The sequence below is a fragment of the Archocentrus centrarchus genome, chromosome 4 (genome assembly GCF_007364275.1).
Source record: "Archocentrus centrarchus isolate MPI-CPG fArcCen1 chromosome 4, fArcCen1, whole genome shotgun sequence".
In the NCBI taxonomy this organism is placed as follows: Eukaryota; Metazoa; Chordata; class Actinopteri; order Cichliformes; family Cichlidae; genus Archocentrus; species Archocentrus centrarchus.
The window spans coordinates 11,084,736-11,107,501 of record NC_044349.1 but is presented as its reverse complement, the minus strand read 5'-3'; the positions used below and the strand labels follow the sequence as shown (position 1 = coordinate 11,107,501).

Sequence of the window (22,766 nt, the reverse complement as noted above, 5' to 3'; positions counted from 1 at the left end):
AGTCTCTCAGAGCTTCTTCAGTCTCCTCAGACCATTTCTTCACTGTGTGTGTCACAACTGGTTCTCTGTGTACCAAGGGTTTGTACACAGGCTGGAGATGAACCAGGTTGTGATCTGAGCCCCCCAGGGGAGGCAGAGGTGATGAGCTGTATGCCTCCTTGATGTTGGCATACAGTAGATCCAGTGTGTTGGTATTCCTGGTGTGGCAGGTGACATACTGGGTGAAGGTGGGGAGAGTGGAGGACAGGGAGACGTGGTTAAAGTCCCCTGAGATCAGAAAGAGGGCCTGTGGGTGCTGTGTTTGGAGTCTGCTGGTAGTAGCATGGAGGACATCGCAGGCTGCAGCAGCGTTAGCAGAGGGCGGCACATACACAGTTATCACAATAACATGTGAAAACTCCCGAGGAAGATAGTGCGGTCTCATACCAACAGCGAGCAGTTCAATGTCCTTACTGAGGAGCGTCTCTTTGATGGTTAGATGTCTGGAGTTGCACCATCTATCGTTTACAAACACAGCCAGACCCCCGCCCCTCTTCTTACCACTCTCCTTGGTTCTGTCGGCACGGATCAAATGAAAGCCGTCCATGTTTATGTGTGAGTCCGGGGTTAGCTCGGTTACCCACGTCTCCGTCAGGCACATGAGGCTGCTCTCCCGGTAGCTCCTTTGATGTCGCGTTAGCGCCGCCAGCTCGTCCACTTTGTTGGGAAGAGATCTCACGTTTCCCATGATGATGGACGGGATGACGGGCCTGTACCTTCTCCCCTGGCAACAACGACCTATGCCCGCACGTCTCCCGCGTCTCTTCCTTCTCAGTTCGCGGGGAATATCGAGTCGTTCTGCAGGAGTAGGCACAGCGGAGCGCCCGATGGAGATCAGCTGGTCCCGAGAGTAAACAATAGGAGCGTGGCCACTCTCGCAGTCTCCAAACATAAACACCATAAAAAGGGTAAATAAAAACAAAGTTTTCCAGAAAAAAGTCTGCTCCATCATGAGGAAAAAGAGCAGAAGATACAGAAACACAAAAACACATCTAATACTAAACAAAATGAGAAAAAACACGGAATTAGTGCGGAGCTGCTGAAACTGGCTGCCTGCTCGCGCGGCGCCGGAAGAGGGAAGTACATCTTGCTGGATGACTATACTGATGGACTGGGTAACATGTCTAACAAGCTAGCTCCAAAACAGAAGCAGCTTCAGGTGGTGAGAACATCAGGATGCAGCTGGATTTGAGCTTTGACTCCTTCAAAGAGTTTGTTTTTGTCAAACACCACATGTAGGTGTTGTTAATCTGCTGCACTGATGCTGAACTTTATTGTGGAGTTTATTGTAGAATTTATTGAGTTTGGGAGTTCATGTTTTTCTTTGTTTCTCCCTGCTGATGCTCATGTGTGTCCTTAATATTACACAAATTTAGCATGTCTTGTGAACAATTGGTTGTTGAATATATTTCTTTAAATGGTATCTTTTGTCAAGTTTTCATTACACAATAGTCACTTTTGCACCTTGAATCTTGCACCAGATTAGGTATGAAAATACTAAAACTAATACTGAAACTAACTAAAACTAAGCATGAAACCAAAAATAAAAACTAATAAAAACAAGAAAAACCAATCTGAAAACTAATTAAATCTAACCGAATTAGAGAAAAAAAAAGTAAAAACTAACTAAAACTAAACTATAATGTAAAATCCAAAACTATTATAACCCTGGTTACCACCCTAATATTTGATTTTAAATTAACTTAGAAATGAACTACACAACCTCCATCATCACCATTGGTTCTAAGCCCAGCTTCTTTAAGTCTTTCCTCTGAGTTCATAAAACCTCTGAATGCAGTTTGGGTGCAGATGATTTTACACTTTGTTCAACACCAGTGCAGAGTTAAGTTATTTGATAAGCTAGTTGTTACTTTGTTGCACTTAACTTAGATTTAATGGATACAACAAAGGAGTTTAATAAGTTTGGGATCAATAAAGCACATCTCATCTGTTCTTAAACAAGTGAAGTGAGATCTGCAGATATGTAGGAGGGTGACTGGCAAACATCACGAAATGTTTCATTTGTCAGAAAGTCCGACTGAACCAGCACACACTGGAGGTTTGAGCTCGTCTGACTAAAACGCTTTCAGTCTTCTGTGGATAAAAGTCATAGAAATGAAATAAAGCAGTGTTTTAATGGGAGACCTCTGCAGGATGAAGAGCAGCGCCCTCGTCCTTTGGTTTAGCTCTGGATCATTCAGCATACTTTTCCCTCTGTGCTTTTACTTCCTGCATTCAAAGAGCATAACAAAAAAATACTCTCGCAACTTATGATGAGAATGCAGATATTATTGTTAATAATAGGGGGAATTCACGGTTGTAGTTAAAATATTTCAACCTTTAAGGTCTCGTAGTTTGAAGTCCTGGAAACGTAATCTTCCCATGATTTGGTAATGAACTCCTTTTGCTTCCAGCGAGACTTCATCTGGGATTAAAAAAGACACAAAATCATTATTAAAACAAAGATGTCCCAAAGGAAAACTAGGCCTAATGAAAACATATATTAAAATAAACTAAAGAAATGAATAGATCTGAAAACCTGGATTGATTTGTTATGCATGTGGAAATAAATCTGACCTGTACAGAAGTTCATGAAGGAAAAAAGAATCTGCTTTGTGTGGCATAAAAGGTGGAAGTTTCAGGTGAGGCGTTTCCACTGTTTTACTCTCAGCACCTCTGTGTATGTGAGCTCCTCCTCGCTGACGTCCTCCTCCTGATGGTGCTCCAGGATGCTGTTTTGTTCTTCCATGAGCCTCCTTGCGGTGTCCTCTGCAGTCTTACAGATGGTGCTCAGAGCCTCCCGATCGGGGCTAACTGGCCTCACGCCGTCCACACTCAGTTCCCTGCTGATCTCGGCCCACACCTCACCGACCTGCAGCACCGTGACAGACAGATACCTCAGTGTTATCTGGGTTTATGTACAACTCAACTCAAGGACTTTTCTTCACAGTGCTGGGAAAAAGTCCTCGCTCCCTTCCTGATTTCTTAGCTTTTTTGCATCTTTGCCACACTTGAATGTTTCAGATCATCAAACAAATTATAATATTAGACAAATATAACCTGAGCAAATAGAAAATGCAGTCCAGACCTACTTGGCCCTGTGTGGGAAAGTAATTGTCCTCTCAATGGTGAGATTTTTAAAATGTTCTAAAAACTATCAATGACCTTGAAACTAATCACATGTTCTTGGGGCCCTAGGAAATATTTCCACAAAGTTTCATTAATTTTGGTTCAAAACATTATCAGTTATATTGCTAAGAGGAAGATAAACAAACATAACCTCCCTCCTCTCAGTGAGCGGGGTATACATGCTGTAGTGAAACCTGTTTAATTTAATGTTGTTCAGTATTGGGTTCATCTGCTGGGGCCACCTAGTGGCAAATGTTGTAGTTTTGTCTATTGCTAGTTCGCTGACGCCATCTTGTGGTTACCTTTATTGCTGTGGCTTGTTTACCAGAGAGGAAGAGGGCCGGTTGATCTGTGTGCTCTGAAAGAAGCCTTTTTTGTTGTGTTTTCTTTAATCTAAATGCAAAAAAAGAAGAAACGGCATCGGCTGTAAGTACTGTTCTAATTTGCTTGTCATATAAATCATAATTTGTAACTCGTTGTCATGTTTATGGGAAGATAGACATTTTTACTTGTGTTAGCCCAATGTGTTAGCCTAGCTGGCATTCATTTTCTGTACCTTTGTGTGTTACAGTTTTACACGATTCTCATTAAACCCTGCTAAAGAACCAAATGGAGTGCTTCTTGGTGGACGGATGGGAAAGTGTTTAGCTACCTGTATAGCTGAGTTACTGCTAAAAGTCACAGTGCTTAGCGAGGCCAGGACAGTAAAAAGCCGTCCCATGCAGAATAGACAAAGGAAAAAGACAACTTCTGAGCCATGGACAACAAAGATAATGAAGAGAAGGCAAGTGATGGGCAATCAAATAAGGACATGTATCAAAATACAGTGTACCACGTCCGTTCCGTAGCCTCATGGTCATCTACATGCTCCTCAGTCGGCTTGGCCGCAGCTAAAGCCGACTGTATTGGGTCCCAAATTGTTTATTATGTATATTAATGATATATGTAGAGTGACTAATGTTTTGAATTTTGTTATATTTGCTGATGATACAACTATTTTTTATACTGGGGATGATCTAAAACAGGTTTTGGATGATGTTGGTAAAGAAATTGATAAACTTAAATATTGGTTTGACAGAAATAAATTATCTTTAAATTTAACTAAGACAAAATTTATGTTGTTTGGAAATAAAGAAATTAATACTATGGTAAAGTTAGAAATTAATAATGTAAGGATTGAGCAAGTTTTTCAACATAAGTTTCTAGGAGTAATATTGGACCACAAGTTATGTTGGAAACCCCATATCAAACATGTGTGTAATAAGATGGCAAAAATTATAGGGATATTAGGGAAAAATAGGCATATCTTGAATATTAAAACTTTGCACACTTTATACTGTACAATGTTACTACCATATTTGGAGTATTGTGTTGAAGTTTGGGGTAACACATATAAGAGTTCTCTACAAAAAATATGTATTATGCAAAAAAGAGCACTGAGAATGATATATAATGTTGGGTATAGGGAACACACAAATCCACTATTCTTTAAATCAAAACTTATGAAATTTATGGATTTAGTAAAATTTAAAACTGCTCAGATGATGTTTAAAGCAAAAAACAGTATGCTTCCAAAGAATATTCAAAATTTCTTTAAAAATAGAGAAGGAAGGTTTGATCTAAGAGGGAAATGTAACTTTGTTCAACCATGTGTTCGCTCAAATCTTAAAAGTATGTGTGTATCAGTTTGTGGAGTGCGTTTGTGGAATGGTCTAGATGATGAAATTAAGTACAACTATTGCACAATTCAAGAAAAAATATAAGGAGCATATAAATAATGTGTATAAATACGAATGAGATGTTTTGTTATTTTTGTTATTGTTGGATTGTAGCTTCATGTACATTAAAATGATCTATAGAAGATTGGGTAGATTGTATCACAGGGCACTTTGGCATGGGTAGGTGTGTGTAGCCATGCATGCTGGTGTTAGAGTATGCATGTTTGGTTAAAATGTTTGGTTAATATTATAATTCAGTTTAATTATGAACTTGTAAAAGGCAATGGGGACAGGACTAGATAAGCTATTGCTTCTTCCTGCTCCGTTTTCGAACACCTTGAGATTGTTATAAAATACATTGCTGGTCATTTTATTTATTTATTTATTGATGTTTGATTTGCATTTGTTATAATGGTGAATATGTGTGTATATATGCATATATGGTTATATGTATGTTTTATTTTCCTACACGTTTATTTATTTTTCGTTGTTGTTTTTTATTTTATTTTGATTGTTCGAAATAAATTGAATAAAAAAAAAAAAAAAAAAAAAAAAAAGCAAGAGCTAAGGCTGAAGCAGCTAAAGCTAAATTGGAGTTTCATGAAAAAGAGACACATATTCAGATTGAGAAGGTAAAACTTGAGGCATCACTGCGTGCACTCACTCTCCAAAGGGAAGTTACAGCTGCTAATGCTGAAGCAAAAGTATTTGAGGCAGTAGCAGCAGACATAGAAGAAGGAAAATACAGTGAGACATCCGAGCGCAGCCCTGTAGCCATACAAACACTGAAAAGGACAGAAGACTATGTAAAAGAGCAGTCATCTTACTTCAGTCAGTACAACTACAAGGATGAGGGGACTCACTCACACCCACCTAACACTATGCCCAGTGCTGTTAACATGCAACAATATACAGTACCTATGCCCGTTGCTGTAACTACGCAACAATACGCAGCATCAGATGAATTCAAGTCTCTTCCCATTCATCAGCTAAACATGACAGGAGGACACATCGAACAATCCCCCAACTTCAACTCCAACCATGGAGGTGACACAATGCACAATGTTAATGTGAAAACTGCTGTCCCTACCTCTAATGTAAACTCAGGAAATCCCACATTTGATCTGGCAAGGTTTTTAGCACGCAACCAAGTCATAACATCTGGTCTGGGCAAATTTGATGACACTGCAGAACATTATCAAGCATGGCGAGCTTCATTCATCAGTGCTATAGAACCACTAGGGCTGACACCTAGTGAAGAAGTCGATCTGATGGTGAAGTGGCTTGGCAAGGAGTCAAGTGAGCATGCGGCCAGAATAAGAGCAGTTAATGTTAACCGGCCTATGGATGGACTAAAAGCAATATGGGCAAGACTGGACAAAATATATGGCTCACCAGAGGCAATTGAAAATGGTCTTTTCTCAAGACTTGAAGCCTTTCCTAAAATCCAATCCAAAGATAACCGCAAACTTCTAGAGCTAACAGATCTTCTACAAGAGCTCCAGATTGCAAAGCAAAGTAATAAGTTGTGTGGTTTAGCCTATTTGGACACGGCTAGAGGTGTCCAGCCAATTGTAGAGAAGCTCCCCTACCCTCTACAGGAACGCTGGATGTCACAAGGTTCTAGATTTAAAAGAGAACATAACGTGTCTTTCCCACCATTCTCCTTCTTCCAAGAATTTGTGTGCGCAGAAGCTGAAATAAGGAATGATCCAAGTTTTAAGACTCTCTCATCCGCGTGTGCTCCTCAGAGAAAGGAAAAATGTGCACCAGTCAGACACCCAGTTGCTGTCAATAAAACAAATGTCACACAAGATCAAATAAGCACTCCTGTCAAATCAACAGAGAAAATCCCTGTTAACCCAGAAAAACAATGCCCTATCCATAACAAACCGCACCCATTGAGTAAGTGCAGAGGATTTGTTAAAATGACTCTTGATGAACGCAAAAAACTTCTCAAAGAACACATGATCTGCTATCGCTGCTGTGCTTCTACAAGTCATACGGCCAAAAACTGTCAAGCTCCAATCAAATGTTTGGAATGTGCAAGTGACAAACATGTTAGTGCCATGCATTTCAGTGGAACAAGCACTGTTCAATCCTCAAGTCAGGCCCCACCGTGTGCAGAGGACGGCGGGGAGGAAGAGACGAAACAGGAAATAAGCTCAAACTGCACTAAAGTCTGTGGCATAGGACAAAGTGGTAAATCGTGTTCCAAGATTATTCTGGTTAATGTGTATCCCTCAGGCCAACAGCAGAGGAGTATGAGGATGTATGCAGTTCTGGATGACCAGAGCAATCTCTCCCTGGCAAGAAGTGAGTTTTTTGATAAGTTTGACATACATGGCACTGAGGCTCCTTACAGCATCACAACGTGTATGGGTGCAACACAAGCCTATGGAAGAAGAGCCCATGGTTATGTCTGCAGCTTCCCACATTGATTAAATGTGACAATCTCCCTAACAACAGGAAAGAAATCCCAACACCGGAAGTGGCCTATCACCACAAGCACCTGAACAAAATAGCTTCAGAGATCCCTCCTCTCGACCCCAATGCTGAGATTCTCCTGCTGATAGGAAGAGACCTGTTGAGAGTGCACAAAGTACGGAAGCAGATAAACGGACTGAATAATGAACCATTTGCACAAAAATTGGATCTCGGCTGGGTGGTAGTAGGTGATGTCTGTGTCAATGGAATGCATGGGCCTCCAACAGTGAGTAGCATGAAGACATACATATCTGACAGTGGCAGACCTTCTACATTTTTAGGGTGTGAGAACAAAATAAAAGTAAGAGACTTGTACACAGGAACATCAGACACACTTTCAGTGTTTTCCAGAACAATTCATGATCACCAGTTAGCTCCCTCTATTGAAGACAAACGCTTCTTGGAAATAATGAAAAAAGGCTTTCTCCAAGATGATTCAAATAGCTGGGTCGCTCCTCTCCCATTCCGACATCCTCGTCGCAAGCTGCCTAATAACAGAGAATATGCAGAGAAACCTTTTGCCTCTCTAGAACGTAATCTTCAGAAGAAACCTGAAATGAAAAGGCACTTTTTTGAGTTTATGCAAAGGCTGTTTAATAATCATCATGCTGAGTTTGCTCCACCACTCGAAGAAGAAAAGGAAAGGTGGTACTTACCCACTTTTGGAGTTTATCATCCGCAAAAGCCCAGCCAAATACGTGTTGTGTTTGATTCATCTGCACAGTTTGACGGCGTCTCACTGAATGACGTTTTGCTGCAGGGTCCAGACCTAAATAACAGTCTACTTGGAGTTCTGATGAGATTCAGAGTGGGCCCAATTGGAGTTTTAGCAGATATAGAGCAGATGTTCCACTGCTTTGTGGTTCAAGAAGAGTGCAGAGACATGCTCAGGTTTTTGTGGTACCGCGACAATCAGCCAGGAAACGAAGTGGTCGAATACCGCATGAGAGTTCACATATTTGGGAACAGTCCATCACCTGCAATCGCCATTTATGGCCTACGGAGGGCAGCAAAGGAAATGGAGCAAGTCTATGGCTGCAAAACAACAGAGTTAGTGGAGAGACATTTTTACGTGGATGATGCACTGCTGTCTTTCACATCAGAAGCTGAGGCCACAAAGACAGTAGAGCAGCTTCAAGAAATGCTATCCGTTTCCAACCTGCGACTTCACAAGGTAGCGTCAAACAGTGTCGATGTCATCAACCACTTCCCAGCTGAAGACAGAGCCAAGGATATAAAAGATCTAGACCTGTTCACAGATGATCCCCCCATACAGCGCAGCCTGGGGGTTATCTGGAACCTCATGACAGACACTTTTACGTTCAAGGTCCCAGAGAATCAGAAACCATTCACCAGACGCGGTGTGCTGTCTACGGTAAATAGCTTGTTTGACCCGTTGGGCTTTCTAGCACCTATCACAATAAGAGGAAGAATGATTCTCAGAGACATTACTACAGACAATATTGAGTGGCATGCTCCTCTGCCTCAAAGTAAATACGAAGAGTGGAGACGCTGGCAAGAGTCCCTCTCAGTTTTGAAAAACCTTCATATTCCAAGAACATACGTCACATTTCCAGTGAGTCAAGCCAAGACAATTGAGCTTTGTGTTTTTTCTGACGCATCAGTACAGGCTATCTCAGCTGTCGCATACTTGAGAGTCACCCATGATGATGGTCATCATGAAGTGGGGTTCATCTTTGGCAAATCAAAACTCGCCCCCCAGCCTGAGCTAACAGTCCCAAGATTAGAGCTCTGTGCAGCTGTCCTAGCAGTAGAAGTTGCGGAAACTATTATGCATGAGGTAGATGTAAAACTGGATGCTGTCAGGTACTTCTCAGATAGCAAGGTAGTTTTAGGCTACATTCACAATGAGAGAAGAAGATTTTACGTTTTTGTCAGTAACAGAGTGCAGCGCATCAGACAAGTGTCTCAGCCTAATCAGTGGAGATTTGTGCCCACTGAACTCAATCCAGCAGATTGTGGCTCGAGATCAGTTGCAGCAGAAGAGCTTGTCAACACCCTCTGGTTAACTGGACCAAGATTCCTCACAGACACGGACTCGACAAAGATTGGTTCAGACGAACAACACTTGCTTATCAATCCAGATGATGACACAGAGGTCAGGGTGAACGTCGCCAATGTGGTAACAGAGTCATCAGCTCACAAACCATTTTCAAGTCGTTTTGAACATTTTTCCAATTGGAAATCTCTCCTGAAAGCGGTTGCCAGACTCATTCACATCACTCAAAGCTTCTCAAACAAAAACAGTAACAGCTGTCGAGGTTGGCATTGCTGCAACAACATCTCATCTTCAGAAATGGATAAAGCGGAGCGACTGATCATTCACACAGTGCAACAACAGTGCTTCTCACGGGAAATCTCTGCAGTCAGGAAAGATCAAAGTCTATCAAAGAACAGCCCTATTCTCAGACTCAATCCATTCATCGACAATGAGGGGCTCCTGAGAGTTGGAGGACGTTTGCAGCATTCTATGTTACAAAGAAACGAGACAAATCCGGTCATAATACCCAACAAACACCACATTGCAACTCTGCTAGTGCGTCATCATCACGAGAGAGTGAAACACCAGGGAAGGCATCTAACAGAAGGAGCCGTTCGCACCAGTGGACTGTGGTTGGTTGGAGGTAAGCGGCTCATAAGCACCATCATTCACAAGTGTGTGTTTTGCAGAAAACTACGTGGACTGTCAGAACAACAGCTTATGTCTGACCTACCTGAAGAAAGGCTCAAAGTGGACCCACCATTCTCATATGTGGGCCTGGATGTCTTTGGCCCATGGGAGATTGTGACAAAACGTACAAGAGGAGGCCAGGTAAACACCAAGAGGTGGGCAGTGTTGTTCTCATGCATGTCTACCAGGGCCATCCACATTGAGGTTGTGGAAACAATGACTGCCTCAAGCTTCATCAATGCTCTCCGGAGATTCTTTTCACTCCGCGGACCAGCCAAGCAACTCAGGTCTGACAGAGGGACCAACTTTATTGGTGCCTGTAATGAGCTGAAACTATCACCGCAAGATGCCAATAACACGATCAAAGACTATCTAACAGAACAGAGGTGCACATGGAAATTCAACCCGCCCCATGCGTCCCACATGGGTGGGACTTGGGAAAGAATGATTGGGGTTTCTCGCCGCATTCTAGATGCTCTACTCCTAGATGTGAAGCAACCTCAGCTCACCCACGAAGTCTTGGTGACCTTCATGGCAGAGGTCACAGCTATTGTTAATGCTAGACCCCTTGTGCCGGTTTCCACAGATCCTGAAGCTCCACTGGTCTTAACTCCAGCTATGCTTCTTACTCAGAAAATAGGAGCGCCTCCTCCAGTTCCAGACAACCTGACAGAGAAGGACGTCTTCAAGAGTCAATGGAAGAGAGTTCAGATACTAGCCAACAACTTTTGGACAAGATGGCGGAAAGAATATCTCTGCACCCTTCAAGGTCGTCAAAAGTGGCTCGTAAAGAAAACAAATCTCAAGGAAGGAGATGTTGTCCTCCTGAAGGACTCCACTGCAAAGCGCAACGAGTGGCCCATGGGACTTGTTGATAAGACATACCCCAGCAAGGACGGGCTTGTGAGGAAAGTGGATGTTAAAGTTGCAAGACATCAGGGTGTAAAGACATTCAGCCGACCAATCTCAGAATTGATTCTTCTGTTGACACCTAGTAAGGTGGACATTTGATTTAGTGGCATCTCTTAAAGACGCCAGGCGGGGAGTGTAGTGAAACCTGTTTAATTTAATGTCGTTCAGTATTGGGTTCATCTGCTGGGGCCACCTAGTGGCAAATGTTGTAGTTTTGTCTATTGCTAGTTCGCTGACGCCATCTTGTGGTTACCTTTATTGCTGTGGCTTGTTTACCAGAGAGGAAGAGGGCCGGTTGATCCGTGTGCTCTGAAAGAAGCCTTTTTTGTTGTGTTTTCTTTAATCTAAGTGCAAAAAAAGAAGAAACGGCATCGGCTGTAAGTACTGTTCTAATTTGCTTGTCATATAAATCATAATTTGTAACTCGTCATGTTTATGGGAAGATAGACATTTTTACTTGTGTTAGCCCAATGTGTTAGCCTAGCTGGCATTCATTTTCTGTACCTTTGTGTGTTACAGTTTTACACGATTCTCATTAAACCCTGCTAAAGAACCAAATGGAGTGCTTCTTGGTGGACGGATGGGAAAGTGTTTAGCTACCTGTATAGCTGAGTTACTGCTAAAAGTCACAGTGCTTAGCGAGGCCAGGACACATGCATTAAGAGCCCTTCTGGCCTCTCCTTGAAGCTCTCCTACAGTCATTCCAGCCTGGCTTGATACCATGTGAGTTGGTTTCATACAGAGGCTTACTTGAGGTAAGAAGGGACGTCACAACATTCTCATACATAGTGCATAACTCAGTGCTATGTTGAGGGTTGTTACAGTTCATATCATGGCATGATATGAACTGGTAAACCCGCTGTCAAAAAGTAAAGAAAAAACACCCTAAATATGTTTAGAACTACTAGGGCTGGGGAATATGGCCCAAAATAATATCTCAATATTTTTTTACCTGAATGGTGACATATTAAATATATTTTGATATTTTTTCTTCCCATAGGAATAAACAAAAAGGCACTTCTGAGTCAAAGCTACATGTCCCAAATGTCACACAGACACTTTTATTAACTGTAGATGTACATGAGAAATTGCTCAAAAATAAACCACAAGCATATTTAAATAATAATGTTCCTAAAATAAATAAATGCTTTTTTCTTTCCTAAGAAAAGACTCGCAGCTGTGCTATTAAAATGTAAACAGAAAAGATACAGAGCAAAAGTAGCAAACGGCTGACTGATTCTTTAAAAAGCCAGTTTGCAGTGAAGTACACTTCACCAAAGGACTTCCTCCTGTGTAAGAGAACAAAACATGTAAACAGACTGAATGAACAAACTTCCATCCTTCAGTCAGCAGGATTTCAGCCAGCTCAGTAAATCCAGACATATGCGCTGACGTATCACAGCAATGGGTCCACCAGCTCAATGCGGCGTCCTATCCACCGGGGGCCACGAACAGACCCACTTCCGTTCCTGAAATTTCCAATCCTTCCTAAAGTCAAAGAAATCCATTTTAAAATTTTAAATGAAATTTATCCTTCGCAGGAATTTATTAAAAGAATATTCAAATTTGAAATGGAGAATTGTTATTTTTGTAAATCATTGTTGGAATCAACAGAACATCTGTTTTTTGAGTGCGAGGTTGTATGCAACTTTTGGAAGGAAATACATAACTGGTTGCTGTCTAAATCTCTTCATATAGATACTTTTACCTGGAAGGGGGTCAAATATGGTATATCAATAAAAAACAAAAAAGCTGAATACTTGATAAATAATGTCATATTGTTTGCCAAGTATTTCATCCATAAATGTCGTTGCACAAAATCGATCCCAAACGAAAAAGCGTTAAAAAATGACTTTTCATTATTTTCGAAATCCTTAAAAAAAATTAATACAGCCCCTGCAACTAAACTTTTCTTACTTATAGAAGAATTTGATTTGTTATAAACCCCAGGTTCTTTTTTTTGTCCAGGTCTGTTTCTGTTCATAATTATACTGTGATCTCATTCTGCTTATAGATTCTAATAAATCCATGTGAATATTTGTATAATATAGTTATCCTGTTACTAAAATCTGACTTTTGTAAGGAGGTATTGTTTAAGAGTTATTATCTAAAAGATCTTTTAATGTGAAATGGTCATTGTTTTGTTATTTTGTTTTGTTTTTCTTGTTTTTTTCTATTTGTTCTCTTTTTTCTCTTTCTTATATTAGAAAATAAGAAGTTGTGAAGTTGTAGCAATCTATTTTTTGTATTGATAAATAAATTAAAAAAAAATAAATTAAAAAAAAATCAGTAATAAAAATATAGATTCATGGACACAACTTTATTACTTATTTTTTCTATTGGCAGCAAACAATTTACTTGCTGATCTCATGTCAAATTTGTATGTAGACTAGACTAAATTCTGTTTTTATAATCTTAACTCTGAAACTGTTAAACAATGTTGAGTCTGCAGTTTGTTTAAATGTTTTACTTGATTCTAAAAAAAAAAAAAAAAAAAAAAAAAAAAAAAAAAAAAAAACAGACCCACTTCCGCTATTAACGTCACGTGACTTACGGTACAAACCAACAGCCAGGTACTCTTGGGGGTCCGGGCGATGCCAAAGCGTACGAACGGACGCAGTACGAAGGCTGTATGTACACAAAACACGGAGATAGCGGAGGATTTCTGGTTAACAAAAAACTCTCCAAAAGTCGCCGACGTCAGCGGGAAAACTCTAGCGGGGTCTGAAAATCCGCTAAATCTAGCAACAAATTCGCTAAGTTGGCAACAGTGCTGACAGACAGGAAGTCAAGAGTAAGGTGGGGGGGGGCTCCATTCTCAATGGGCGGGGCATGGAATGTTTTTGTAGGCTGGGCCTGTTCCAAACGGCCTTTGATAATGACGTAATATTACGTCATCATCTTAGTCATAGGTTCAAAGGACCGACACATTACATTACACACACTTTCAGTAGATACAGTCGAGCGATTCACAAGGAATTTTGTTCTTCTGCAGAGAAAATCAGATATTATCTTATTCTTATACCAGATATACCATTGTGTTTCTCATTAAAATGTCATTCATGAGTAACCAGCACCAAAACCCTGAATTGTTGCATCGTCTGCTAGAATGTATGCTTGGTCTCAACAGCATTCGGAAAGACTTTGATGAACTCATTTCTAAAAAAGATGAATTAAAGGAGTTGTGCATCAACGAGCTGCATGTCCAAAAGGCAGACATGCAAACAAAGCAGGACCAATATGAGATTCAAGTGGGAAAGCTAAATGATGAAGCAACACCAAATAAAGAGCAAATCATCAAGCTGACCTCACTGCTGGAATCCAAAATGGAGGAGCGAAGGGACCAGGTTTGTTCAGAGGCTCAGGAAGAGCCCAGGGACTCTGAACTGGACATGAAGAGGCTGAAAGAGCAGCTTCAGCAGAGGGACAGTGAAATCGTGAACCTGAAACAGGAGAACATGACTCTCTCTGCCAAAGTTGGACACCTTCAGAAAGCCGAGGCTCAGTGGAATGAGGCAAACAAGGAAATCCTGAACCTGAAACAGGAGAATGAGATTCTGTCTCTCAAAGTTGCACACCTTCAGGAAGTCGAGGCTCAGTGGAATGAGGCAAACAAGGAAATCCTGAACCTGAAACAGGAGAATGAGATTCTGTATGCCGATGTTGCACACCTTCAGACAGCCGAGGTTCTGTGGATTGAGGCAAACGAGGAAATCCTGTCCCTGAAAGGTGTGCAACTGTCTCTCAAACTTGCACAGCTTCAGACAGCCGAGGTTCTGTGGAATGAGGCACACGAGGAAATCCTGAACCTGAAACAGGAGAACGAGACTCTGTCTCTCAAAGTTGCAGACCTTCAGAAAGCCGAGGTTATGTGGAATGAGGCAAACGAGGAAATCCTGAACCTGAAAGGTGTGCAACTGTCTCTCAAACTTGCACAGCTTCAGACAGCCGAGGTTCTGTGGAATGAGGCAAACGAGGAAATCCTGAACCTGAAACAGGAGAACGAGACTCTGTCTCTCAAAGTTGCAGACCTTCAGAAAGCCGAGGTTATGTGGAATGAGGCAAACGAGGAAATCCTGAACCTGAAACAGGAGAACGAGACTCTGTCTCTCAAAGTTGCAGACCTTCAGAAAGCCGAGGCTGAGTGGAATGAGGCAGCACACAGAGAGATGGTGGAGCAGGGGTTGCTGGCTCTCGAAGAAGAAAATAAAAAGCTGATGGATGAGCACTGGGAGGTCTATAAAATCCAAGGGGGGTTGAGAATGGCCGCCATAGAGCTTCGAGAAGAAAGGAAAAAATTTAAGGAAGAAAAGAAAAAATTCAATGAAGAAAAACAGCTGGAGGAGGGAAAGAAAGGTCTGCATGGACAGCATCAGGAATGTCAGATAGTAAGTCAGGTATTGAAAGCACTGACAGAAGTGCAGAAAGACATTCAGGAGAAAAAGACTGACAGAGCAGAGCTCATAAAGAGACAACAAGAGACAATGAACCTGCTGGAAGAGAGGAATTTGCAGCTCGGACAGTCAGACATAGATAATGATAGTAATAAAATAAAGCTCCTGAAAGAGAAAGATGAAATAGAAAAAAAACTGCTGAAAGCCAGAGAGAAAGAATTAGACAAGCAGGTGAAAAAACAAGAAGAGGAAGAAAGAAAACAGCAGAAAATTCGAGAGAAAGAAGCAAAAAAAGAGCAGAAACGACGGGAAAAAGAGGCAAAAAAAGAGCAGAAAATTCAAGAGAAAGAAGCAAAAAAAGAGCAGAAACGACAGGAAAAAGAGGCAAAAAAAGAGCAGAAAATTCAAGGGAAAGAAGCAAAAAAAGAGCAGAAACGACAGGAAAAAGAGGCAAAAAAAGAGCAGAAAATTCAAGAGAAAGAAGCAAAAAAAGAGCAGAAACGACGGGAAAAAGAGGCAAAAAAAGAGCAGAAACTTCAAGAGAAAGAAGCAAAAAAAGAGCAGAAACGACAGGAAAAAGAGGCAAAAAAAGAGCAGAAAATTCAAGGGAAAGAAGCAAAAAAAGAGCAGAAACGACAGGAAAAAGAGGCAAAGAAGCTGAAAAAGCAAGAACAGAATGAGAACCGACGACGTGGCATCTGGTCGTGGTTCTGCTGCTCAGGTCCGCCTGAGGATTAAGCCTCCTCTTCCTCCTTATTCTCTCCACTCTCCCTCTCTCCCCTCCTCTCTACCTTTCCTACTATCCTTCCTCTCTTTCCTTTCACCCCAGCCGGTCACAGCAGATGGCCGCCCCTCCCTGAGCCTGGTTCTGCTGGACTGTCGCCTAGTGCTTGCTCATAGGGGATCATTTTCTGATTGCTGGGATCTTATCTTTCCTCTCTCCTATTGTCGTTCATTTTTCCCCCTACTTCAGGTGTGTTGAAGCAGAGACACATCTAAAAGTTGCAGGACACCGGACCTCGAGGCCTGGACTTGAGGATCCCTGCCCAACTTTAACCTTTTTTATTTTTAAACTACTTTAATCTTTAAATAAACTCTTAAACTAGGCAGGGTACACCCTGTACAGGCTGGCGACCTGTACAGGGTGTACCCTGCCTCTCGCCCTATCCCAGCTGTCATAGGGCGAGAGGCAGGGTACACCCTGTACAGGTCGCCAGCCTGTCGCAGAGCCAACACACAGAGACAGACAACCTTTCACACCTATGAGCAATTTAGAATCACAATTAACATTACCACAGTAACTGCATGTCTCTGGACTGTGAGAGGAAACCAGAGTATCACTGTACAATCTCCAATCTCATGGTATATTCTGTATAATGATAATAAAGGTGTTTTTTCTATAACTGGAGAAAACCCACACAGACACGGGGAGAAAATGCAAACTCATATCTGGGCCAAGGTGGATTCAAACCCAGGACCTTCTGGCTGGGAGGCAACAGTGCTAACCAACAGTGCTAACCAAGTCCTGTTCTTGCACAGTGGTCCCTGCAAGAACAGGACTTGAAAGAACAAATAGAAAACACTGGGGCATGTCACAACCTGGCTTGTAAGGCCATGAAAAAAAGGGTGGACACACCATTTGCCATTTTAAAAGGATTTTATTCAACAAACTTAAACAACAGAACTAAAGACAGATGAGGTGTGGAAGCCAGTAGGGTGTACATGTGTGGAGAGATGTTTGTAAGTGTTGCAAATACAGCAAATAACAAAAACCTAAAGGAAACAAAGATAACACAAAACATATTGGCAACAGGCTGGTGCACAGCACCCAGAAAGAAGTTCCTGCCTCAGATTTATAGCCTGGGAACACATGGCCCAGGTGTTCCTGGTTGGCACTGATGATTCCTGCCCTGCCCACCAAAGACCTGAAACACCTGAAGAGTGAAAACAGGCAGGGGTCGTCACAGGCAAAAGACCAAGGTCATGCCAAAGCATCTCAATCTGAAATATGGGAATCAAGTCACTATCTTGTGTCCTGTCTCTCTCCCCTCACAGCAGATGACTGCCCCTCCCTGAGCCTGGTTCTGCTGGAGGTTTCTTCCTGTTAAAGGGAGTTTTTCCTTCCCACTGCCACGAAGTGCTGCTCATAGGGGGTCGTTTTGATTTTTGGGATTTGTTCTGTAATTACTGTAGTGTCTTTAGCTTGCAGTGCCTCAAGGCGACTGTTTGCTGTGATTTGGTGCTGTATAAATAAAACTGAATTGAAAACAATGTTAGGCAGGTGGTCTTAATGTTATCCCTGATCAGACAGACTATAAACATATGTATTTGACTCTTCATTAAAACCTGCACTCATGCCTTTCACATTATGATGCTGGTGTAACAATCAGTCAATCCTGATGAAATTTGTTTAACCGAATCATAAACATTTCTCAGATCAGGGGAGAAACAAAGAGACAGAGAAAGATGCAGAGACAGGAAGAGAAGAGGAAGAGCAGAGCAAGAGAGAGACAAAGAGCGGGCACATCATTTTATAACCTTAAAGATGGTAACTGCCCACTTGCCTTTGACCCCTCTCAATTTGCATAAAGTCTCAACCCCCCTGAAACTTGAACCCCAGCCAATCACCTTCTGGGGCTCTTCTAACTTTCGTCCCACGTGTACTAAAGGAACACACGTCACCAGAGTACCTAATGGGTTACAACAGATGTCATAATGAAGGATCTTCTTCCAACAAACCTCTGCTATGAAAACACCTCTCAGACAATCCCCACTAAGCTACAGTTTATCCCCTCACTAATTCATGTTACACAAACACAGGTGGGTCTGCAGAACTCAACTCTTGGGGCCCACTTGTCATAAAGTTACCTAAAATACAACATGAGGTCACAATATCATGTGAACCAAAGATGTTCCTGAATCCCACCAAGGCCTTAAGCATAAATGAGAAATAGATTTAACAGGTCTCAGCTTTATCCTACTAATTTAAAGCACACAGTGTGCATTAATCCAGTGTGTGACTGATATAATTGTTAATAAATGATACAACAATAGTAGCAATAAATACCAATATCAAAGTGATAAAAATTTCCAACAGTTTCTTAAGATCTAGGCACACCAAAGCATGATTTTCAAAAGGCTACTTACACTATTGTATGAAGCATTAACACAATTTTCCCTCACTTTTTACCTTAAAGTCTAGATATCTCCTGATGATGGTCAGAGTCACATAATCTTTTGGCCAACAATCCAGGAAGCTCCTGAAAGCCTGAAAGGTAACATTTTGGATGTTCTGATTAGACAATAACATGCAAATATAACCAACACAACACATCATGATAGGATATTTCAAAATCAGTAAGACATAAACTGAATACGGCTTCACAGGCTACAAGAAGCTTAACAACACATTAATAACAGTGATGCAATTGTCTAAAATTGATCCACAGGAGGAACTACAAATGATTTCAAAGAATTTGCTAAAATAAATTCTGAACCAATCTTTTAAATATAGTTTATACTATGTGTAACTGTTCAGTTACCAAGTTTGCAGAAGATGGAGTAAATCTTTGACCGTAGGTTCTCTGACATCTCCAGCACTGCAGTGCTCGGCAGGTTGGCAGGAAATGAAGGCTGAGGGTCATCAGGCTGGAAATGTGTCAGGACGGGCCTCTGAGAATCTTCAAGGTAAAACAAAAGCAACAGAGAGAAATACACCAGATTACACAGACTATATGTTATGAAAAAAAATCCCTAAAAGCTCATTTTTACCAGTGACCCAGTGTTTTCAGTTTTTTGGACTTTCATCTTTTGTTAATGTGTTAAGTTATTATGGGATTTTGCAGCTTTGAGTGTGAATGCTTTTCTTATAGTTTCTGGCTGGTTTCCTTGATTTAATTCCTGGATTTCCTGATCTCCATTTCAAGTCTGTGTTTTTTTCTCCATCCATCCTCTTCTGCTTATCCGGCCGGGGCCAGGTCGTGGAGGCAGCAGCCTAAGCAGAGAAGCCCAGACCTCCCTCTCCCCAGCCACCACCAGCTCATCCAGAGGGACCCCAAGATGTTCCCAAGCCAGCCGAGAGATATATTCGCTCCAGCGTGTCCTGGGTCTGCCCCGGTGCCTCCTCCTGGTAGGACATGCCTGGAACACCTCATCCAAGAGGCGCCCAATAGGTATCCCAGTCAGATACCTGAACCACCTCAACTGGCTCCTCTCGATGTGGAGCAGCACTAATCTGAGCCCCTCCTTCTTCTTATGGGTCTCTGAGAAAAACTGTTGAACAATGCTGTTTCTGTTCTCTGTGTGTATTTAAGCCCTCAGTTTTCTTCTGTTCCTCATTGCGTCCTCCCTCACGTTAATGTGTTTTTGTTCCAGTTAGCTAGCTCTCGTAGAAGCTCTCCTTGCGTCTGGTTTGTGTGAAATATCAATAAATCTGCTTTTTTTTTTAATGTTACGGATAGGATTATGGAAAAATGTCAGAGCCAATCAGAGGCACAGTAAAGGCTGATGCTGACAAAACACAAGCGGGGAAACAGGAATGATGCTGTGTCACAGACAGCAGAGGAAAGTGTGCCTGTAAATGACACCAAAAAGGCAGCACAGACTTCCAGGATAGTTTTCATTGCATCACTAGTTTGGTACAAACATTTACCTCTTAGTGTAGCAGATAACTCAAAAAGCACTTTGATTCTGTTTAACACTCACTGAAAGAATAAGCTGAACTCTCTCATGTCATCCCTGTAATGATCTGAATGTCTGGATGATGACAAATGGCTGGCTTTTAAGTTCCACTGTGACTGCCAACATTTATCTTCATCGGTTTCTCCTCACAGCCTCATCATTTCCTCTTTGGCTTAAACTTGCAGACTGACCTGTGATGCCTCCGTGTTTGTTCCGATGAACGCCCAGCTCCTCCTCTTCCTCCCTCCACAGCTGCAGCAGGAGTCTGGGAGCCGTCTGTCCATTGCCGTCCCTCCAGGTCAGGATGCGGGATACGGTGTTCGGGTTGTCACATAACTCTAGCAGGGTGGCAAGGACGATGCTGTGTACACACCTGGGGCTAGTCTGAAGAAGAAATACCCAAACAATTAGATATCAGACATTTGTTCTGCCTAATAAGAACTACATTTAACACAGAACAGCTGAAAGCCTGCTTTTTATCATAAAATCCATGCAGGAAAAAGGAGAATTTTAAAGCCTCAACAGTAACTTCAGGAAACCTTTACTCACACCGAATAAGTCGAGGAGATGAAACACCCCATCTTTAACCAGAAAGTAATCTTCTGTGGTGTAGCAGCCCACAATACAGGACCTGATGGGAGAGAGGCCACATCAACAGGAGCTTTCTCATTTGTAGAAGACAAAAAAAGAGTCTTGATCCCAATTCTTCAGGACGACTGATAGTTGGCGCACAAACTGTTATCAGGACACTGCAGAGAACATCATCCCCACAGACGGGAAAGCTGAACACGGCCCTGAGTAAACGCGATGATCCCAGATCAGCATCTGTCAAAGCTGGAAAAAGTCCCTAAAGAACGCTCCAGGCGATCTAGGAGAGAAGATATTTTATTGACAAAATATCAATAAAAGAGCCTCAGATTTAAGAGGTTAGACGCCTCTGAGCTGAACTGTATCTATATTTTGTAAACTGAACATTAGAATAAAAAGTACAGCAAGGATATGAATTATGTGTCCCCAAAGGCAGTTATGCCATTAAATGCAAGGAAACTGCTTCAATACAGAGACTATATGATACAATTAAATTATGCCTAACAAAGACATTAATTTATCTCTGGTTAATAGAGTTACATTTATGATGTCTCATATTACTCTAGCCTGGATACAGCAATAAATGACTGTAAATTTATACAATTAATGAATACAGCAGTTACTATATTAAAGTGTGCTGAACTGACCACACACAGTCCACTGTGGAGAGGATGAGCTTGTTGTGTCCGAGGCCGCTGTAGAACTTGTCCGAGCCTTTTCTCAGGAAGTGAACTGCCATCTCGACTCCCTCGGAGCCGAACAGTTCCTGCAGCGCAGGCAGCATCCGAACACACAATCACCGGATACTCGTCAGATTATTCACAAAAACTCAAGCATATTTATTAATTCAGGTGAAAAGTCTTTGTTTGTGGGATGACTGTATGAGATAATAAGCTATAATAGATCTGACTTTATAGCAAAATATGTAAATATTGATATGAAATGTGAAGAAATTTTAAGTTTCTTTAACTTTGGCAGGAAAAAAAAAAATCTGGCCTCAGATTATGGTGAGATGTTCTAAACACATTCTTACAACATTCATGTAGTTTTAATCAGAAATGACTGGCACTGCCACGGTTTCTGCAATTCATCAGGTTAATTAGTTAGTAATACGAGCTTTACCTTTCTGTGCATATCGGTCTCACACAGCGTTGAAAGGATCACTTGAATGTCTGACTTTATCTCCAGAGCAATGACATCATCATCATCAGGACCCGCTTCCATCTGCATCAAGATTCCTGAGAAAACACCGCAGCTTTGACTTCACTGAATTCATGATATTGAGCAGTTTGAGATGAAGTGTGTCCAGTCCAGTCACCCAGAAGCTGGTTGATGGTTCCCTGATCACAAAGGTCCTGATTTATAGTCTCCTCGCCCAGAGATGTCATTGACCTCAACACTCGGATGCAGTGCCGCATCTGAGCCTTCTTACTGCCTCTGCCTCTGGCGGCGTGGACGCTGTGACCGTGGCCAAAGTAAGAATCTGAAATAAAGGAGAGAAGATCACAAATATACTTGCTGACTGTGGACTGACTGCTCAGCCTTGTTTACAGTTTTACAACATCACAGAAAATGAGAAAGTCCTCAAACCTGATTAAACAACTGAAATGATGTTACATAGAGCACCAAAGGGCAGAAACATTGTGAGAGAGTCGTAGTTGCTGTCAAGTAATCCCACATGTGAGCCCACATTACCGTACATGCCTTAGGGTGACCTTTCAACTACTCATGGTGAGGCTAACAATGACCTTCAATTTATCTGATTACACAGTCTGTCTGACTGTGATCTGGTGTAGCTCAAATGGTTCTGTAACTTTGGTAGCATCAATAGAAATCGTATTTTTAGTAATTAATCAACCATAAAAATTTAAAGATGTTTTTGATTTTGCCAACCTGAACTCCTCAGGTGGGTCATCTCAAAGCCTGGGAGGTACTGATGGTGAAGAGCACGGTCATCTTTTGATTTACAGTAAGCTTTGACATTGGAGCAGCCATGAGGGACACACCTGACACGGCCGAGGCTGCAACCGGGCTCACATGTGGAGGTCAAGCAGAGCCGGACATGGTTTAAAAGTGATCGCTAAAACCATAAAATCGATTTTAAAATTTACAGAGAGTCAACGAGGA

At 41.7% G+C, this 22,766-nt stretch overlaps 1 protein-coding gene across 1 annotated transcript in view; it reads right to left on the bottom strand.

The window, feature by feature from the left end:
* Window positions 1-2,172: 2,172 nt before the first annotated feature.
* The window catches only part of LOC115778838 (cilia- and flagella-associated protein 69-like), a 32,278-nt gene continuing 11,684 nt past the window's right edge, over window positions 2,173-22,766 (bottom strand). The window contains 11 exon segments of the mRNA XM_030727192.1: window positions 2,173-2,268; window positions 2,378-2,464; window positions 2,714-2,911; window positions 18,562-18,609; window positions 18,611-18,639; window positions 18,914-19,051; window positions 20,243-20,435; window positions 20,601-20,682; window positions 21,287-21,405; window positions 21,762-21,877; window positions 21,958-22,122. Coding sequence (XP_030583052.1) covers window positions 2,173-2,268; window positions 2,378-2,464; window positions 2,714-2,911; window positions 18,562-18,609; window positions 18,611-18,639; window positions 18,914-19,051; window positions 20,243-20,435; window positions 20,601-20,682; window positions 21,287-21,405; window positions 21,762-21,877; window positions 21,958-22,122 — 1,271 coding nt within the window.